The sequence below is a fragment of the Rattus rattus genome, chromosome 18, assembly GCF_011064425.1.
Source record: "Rattus rattus isolate New Zealand chromosome 18, Rrattus_CSIRO_v1, whole genome shotgun sequence".
Taxonomy (NCBI): domain Eukaryota; kingdom Metazoa; phylum Chordata; class Mammalia; order Rodentia; family Muridae; genus Rattus; species Rattus rattus.
The window spans coordinates 39,760,195-39,766,192 of NC_046171.1; the positions used below are offsets into that span (position 1 = coordinate 39,760,195).

At 45.1% G+C, this 5,998-nt stretch overlaps 1 protein-coding gene across 1 annotated transcript; it reads right to left on the reverse strand.

Moving 5' to 3' along the window:
* Positions 1-250: 250 nt before the first annotated feature.
* Positions 251-4,992, reverse strand: LOC116887139 (sodium-dependent glucose transporter 1C-like). The gene is given in 6 exon segments (XM_032888688.1): positions 251-741; positions 744-785; positions 788-853; positions 856-1,224; positions 2,427-2,543; positions 4,831-4,992. Coding segments are annotated over 6 exon segments (1,194 nt in total). The 5' UTR covers positions 4,985-4,992; the 3' UTR covers positions 251-295.
* Positions 4,993-5,998: the final 1,006 nt, after the last annotated feature.

The following is a 5,998-nucleotide window of genomic DNA, read 5'->3' on the forward strand; positions in this document are numbered from 1 at the left end:
TCAAACGTTGGCTTCTTGTCAAGTATTGGTCACAATCACAAGCAAATAAATGAAGACAGCATTTCACAGAAGGCTGAACAGTACTGTTAATCCAAAGAATGCGCCCGAGAGTAGTCGGTGAGGACACCAATGGTGCGTTCTAGACAATGAATACAGACTGCTTCACTGCCCTGTTCACCTACTTCAAAATCCATTCCATGGCGCTCTTCTACGTCTTCCCATTTATTCTTTTCCTGATGGGCCAAACTTAAACGGCAGAGTGTTCTGACCCTGATGTGTTTTCCTTTCATTCACATTACAGACCTAAGCTGGCTAATTTATACATCACAGGAAATAAAACAGCTGTGAATATGGCTGAGCCCAGACATGTGTATAGAACTACTGGCAGGTCTGGGTAGTGTCCCTGAAGAATTCCGATCACTGCAGGAATCGCCATTTCTCCCAGAGTACCACCAATGACAAAGAAGGCTGCGGATTTCCCAGTTAAGGTGGTGTACTGTTCAATCCAAGAAACTCCACTGGGGAACGTGGTTGCCAGCGAGGCTCCATACACAGAAGTCGAGATCCAGAGGCAAAGAGGGCTCTTGTCAAAAAGCACCAGAAAGAAAGATGAGGCCAGGCTGCCGATGTTGCTCACCACAATCATGGTCCCAGGCTGTAAGCATGTCGCAAAGAAGATGGCCAGGCCCCTGCAGGCTGCGAAGGTCCCCCAGAAGATGGAGTTCAAGCCAGCTGCCTCGCCTCTTCCATGCCAACGTGGGTGGTGGCGAAGGAGAATACGTAAAACCGTGGGTCACCTCGGCTCCCACGTGAAGAAGAAGAAGAGAAAAGAGGAGGCATAGCAGGGCCCTGGGTATTTAGCCCTTGAGCTCCCTGAGCAGACGCTTTTTGAGGACTTTTTCTGCCTTGAGCGTTTCTTACAAAACAGACCGAACAGGAAGACAGAAACTACTAGAACATAGGTTCCGATGGACGCATATGCCCACAGCAGATTCATGTCATCGGGTACCGCGAACATAGAGTCTGTGGCGGCTTCAGAGGTTCGGTTCAGCATTAGAGGGTCAAAGTCGGACTCAGTGTGGTTCTGAGCAGATGCTGTGGTACCCCAGGCCAATTTAGCCAGCAGGGGAGCCAGAAAGGCACCCAAGGCGAAACTGAAGTGCAAGGCCTGCATATGTGGGGCTCCTTTGTCCCCCCAAAGAATCAAGATGAGGACATTTGCACCTGCCAATGAAACATGGAGAGAATAATTTGCTAGACTCAATAACTTAGAAAAAATACAAAAACGTTACAAAAGGCGTGGGAAGTCAGCTCAGCAGTTAAGAGCATTTACCGTCCCAGCACCCAAGTCCCTTGGCTCACAAGCCCGACTAACTCCAGTTCCTAATGGGATGGGAAACCTGTCCTCTGCCTGAACACCCACACTCATGTGCACACACCCACAGACAGGCGCAAATACATGCACATAGCTAAATTAATAAAAAGCCGAAGAACCCTATAAAAACAAACAAAGGACTTCACAGCCTTCAGAAGTCGGATGGATGTGCACTGCACGGTGGGAACGTGAGAAATGCTCTAAGTTAGAAGATTGTAAAGGCTTTCACAGGATAGTGTCATCGCCACACTGGGGCATAATATCTCTCCATGTACTTGTCACTAGGTATGTGATAAATATGTCGACATTTTTGTAATATATTTAATAAGTGTATTTTCAAACTTTAATAAATCTATTGCAAATCTCTAGCTTTATGTACTCAGAGCCGGCAGCATCAAGTCTGTGGCTTTTTAAAAATTCAGACAAATACATAATTCCACCCTATCATTTTCAACGGAATGAAGCGTACAGCATAAGGTATTTCCACTTACAGCTTCATCTTGACAGAGAGAGGAGGGAGGGATAGAAAGATGGAGTGGGGGGCAAGCAGACATCATGTTTCTTGTTCAACAGGACTCCAGACCAGTGAGGACATAAATGGAGATTAGCTAGGCTAGGCAGATGCTTCCCTGAACTCAACAATGGTGGTGTCCTAAGTAAGGCGGTCGTCTCATTCCTTCCACAGCCCAATGTAGTTCCAACTTCAGTTCATTCTAATAAGCCGTTGAGTCTTCTTATCTTAATGTGGTGAAATTCTGTCTCACGACGAAAGCCCTTTAACCCACACTGTAATCGCCCACAGGGAAGGGGTCCTTTCCCATTGAACACTACAAATCAATACTGTCAAACAGGGAAATATATTCTAGCTCATTTAACCATTACTTGTTCAAAACTGGTGCCCTAGTTGGCACCAAACACAGCCGCTAAAAGGGTGGGTCTAAATGAGTGAACCTATGACCGTCTCAGTAGGACCCTGTCATTTCACAAGGCTTTTGTGGTGACAGGGTAATTCTATCCACTTTCCCCAGTGACAACAGCCAGAGTCACTAACCTGTATCCAGGGCACCAAACGAGACGCCAAATACAGACATCATGGCAATCAGTAGTGTTGCTGTCTTGCAGAAAGGAATAAGATAAAGACCAATTGTGGTAGCCAGCATTGACATTCCTAAGGAGGGGTGAAGACAGCAGTTATACAGACAGTATTCCCACAGGGTCAGCGCAAGGTCTCATAGCAAAAATGAAAGTAAAGTCACATTAAAACTGGATAGTTAGGGGGCTGGAGAGATGGCTCAGCGGTTAAGAGCAGTGGTTGCTCTTCCAAAGGTCCTGAGTTCAATTCTCAGCAACCACATGGAGGCTCACCACCATCTGCAATGGGATCTGGTGCCCTCTTCTGGCCTGAGGATGTATATGCAGCAGAGCACTTAGACATTAAATAAGTTTTTAAAAACCTGGATAACTAGAGAACATATACAAATGGATTACATCATGTGAATCTTAATATTATCATTATGGATTATAAGATAAAAATAATTACTGGGTGCAGTGGTGCATGTCTTTAATGACAGGATTTAGAGGACAGAGAGCAGGTGGATCTCTTGAATTTGAGGCCAACTTGGTCTATGTAGTAAGTTCTGGGACAGCCAGGGCTACATAGAGAGACTCTGTCTCAAAAAATTATATATATACATATATTTGTGTGTGTGTGTGTGTTACAAGTACCATTCTAATACTATTACCACATTTAAAACAAAGCACGACAATCTTTTTTTTTCTCCCCGGAGCTGAGGACCCAACCCAGGGCCTGAGCTAAATCCCCAACCCATGACAATCTTTCTAACAACTAAAATAAGCTGAAAAAATTTGACATTCATAAACTGAAAGGGATTTTAGGATTTGTAGTAACAAAAAGGCAAAAAATAAATGCAGTCGTAGACATCTGTAGGAAAATGTTGAAGATGGTCTGAGGAGCTGGCTCAGTAAAGCACTTACAGCAAAAGGCCTGGCTGTGGTCTTGCAGAATCTATGTTTAAAACAAACAGAAAATGCTGCACACTTGTGATCAATCCCAGGGCTGGGGAGGAGGCATCAGGAGGATCCCTGGGGCTGGCAAGCCAGCCAGTCTGCCTGGTTGGTAAATTGCAGGTTCAGGGGAGGACCGAGATGTCTCAGAGGGTAAAGGTAGCTTGTTGCCAAGCCTGATGACCTAAGTTTGTTTCCTAGGACCTCCATGGTAGGAGAGAGCCAGCTCCCACAGACCATCGTCTGACTGCCACACGTACACAGACAGACACACAAAAATGAAAATTTTAAAAATAGGGTGGATAGTGATTAAGGAAGAGGACTGACCTGACTAACACACACCCATACCTCCCCCCCCCATTAAAATTAAAGAATAAAAATATTTTAAATAAATTAGTGTAGCAGATAGGAAGGGAGTACAAGATACCTGTTTGAGGCTGGGTGTATAGCTCAGGGGTAGAAGACACGATTAGAAGACACAGGCCTTGAGCTTGATTCTCAAAGAGACCCTCTCTCCCAAAATTGTGCACACATTCTTTGTGATTATTTTGGACATAAGAGGTATTGTTTACTTATTCATCAACAGTTCTAGAGTGTTTGAAACCTGGGACAAACAGCTGAGGTGCCTAGGTAACATATGAAAGCAGGCCTGACCTCCAGCTTCTCCCCCATCCCTCAGTCCTTACCTGTCACAGGGTATGGCTGGCATATCCTGCCCTCCACCCAGAACTCTCTAGCCTAAGGATGGGCTGCCCCCCACCCCAGAGGCTCTTCCCCTACATAAACGAGTCATTTTGCATTTTGGCTACCTGCCCCTTTTTCTACCTTTGCCCTCTTGACTGTTGTATGTGGTTCCCCTCTCTTCCTTTTCCCCTTCAACCCCTCAACCACCATGGTCCAGCTCAGTCAGGTCGAGTCCGCTCTGGACCCTCCCTGCCCCTGGCTATGTCTCCCTTTTATCTGCGCTTAAACTTCCTCCTCCACCACCCCTAGGAGCAGTTCTGTCCTTTCCTTCTCTTTTCTTTTGTTTCTCCAGTCAGAGGACAAAAGGTCTTGGGCTCCCAGATCAACAGTAGGAAAACAGTTGAACGTGCTGGGTTGCCTCTTCAGTAGGAGGGGTGTATACCTGCTTTCCTCCCAGAAGGCTGGGATCCCTGCCCTACCTCCCAAGAGCTGCGTGCTTGGTCAGTGTGGAGGGTGGACAGTGGAGCCCCGGGATTTCTGACACACAAACCCGAGGACTAACAAGCTTCCAGAGGACTCAATACGGGGTCCCTCCAGCTGCCAAGGTAGGGACAGGAACCATGGACGTGCAGTTGCCAGGGAGGAGACCCACACACCACGTGCTTCTGTTGTGGCGTCTGAATTAAGCCTTCTGCCACCTTTCATACTTGGTGTCAAGTTGTAGACAAACGTTGATGCCTACTTACCTAAAAGTAGAAAATGATTCATGCAGTCGAAAAGCACCCCACCAACCACAGAGCCGCACAAGTAGCCCAGGGCTCGGCCCACGAAGATTTCGGAAAGGCTGCTGATGTTCCGGTTCACGTTTCTGGCCAGGTCTGGAAATGTGGGTCCCAACATGGCAACCGTCATTCCCTGAGATTGAAAAGGATGAAAGATTTACCTGCAAACAAGATGATATCCATTTCTTTTTTTATCTACTACAAAAAAAAGTTCTGAGGAGTGAGTTACAAAGCAGAAAATTATTTCGAGGCCCACTCACAGTAAGCAGAAATGTTATAGCGTGATATTAATATTACCAGAGCCATAGATCTTAGTTGATTTTCCTCATTTCAAAGTTTCCCAAAACAACTATTTAACTCTTTTAAAAGAATTAAATATAATTTTACTTTTTTTTTTTAAATGCATGTGCCCCGTGGGATGCAGTGTGCTAGGAGACAAGAAAAGAGCATCAGATCCCTTGGAACTGGAGTTACGACTGGTTTTGAGCCGCCATGTGAATACCGGAAACCGAAGAAGAATAGCTCGCATTCTTAAGTGCTAAGCAATCTCTTCAGCCCCAAGCTGATTTAACTCTTGTAGCTTTTCCCGTTTAAATAAACAATATGAAAGTGGGGGTATAACTCAGTGGTAGAGTGTTTGCCAACCACGTCCCAGTCTACATCGGATGTCTAGCATGACAATATAGCAACGATAATAAATCTGAGCGGGGATGTGGCTCAGTGGTCGAGCCTACCTAGCATGGACAAAGCCAGGGTTCACTTCCCAGCACCGAACGAAAACTGAGTGTGGTGGTGCACACCTGTAATCCCAGCATTCCCGAGGTGAAGGTAGAAGGGCCAAGGAGTTCAAGGTCATCTTTGGGTTTATACCAAGTTCAAATCTAGCCTGGGCAACGTGAGACCTTGTTTCAAAATAATGAAACAATAAATCAAACAAATTTATAAAATATGGATTTATCATAAACTTGGAATAATTTTGAAATATATGTTCAAATATATATAGTAGTTTTCAGTATTGTGAGACATGCTATAATCACTAACATGAGAATTTATATGTCAAAAATTTAAATTACCAAATTGTCTTTATTTTACATTTTTACTTTTAATGTGTGTGTGTGCGCGCACGCACACA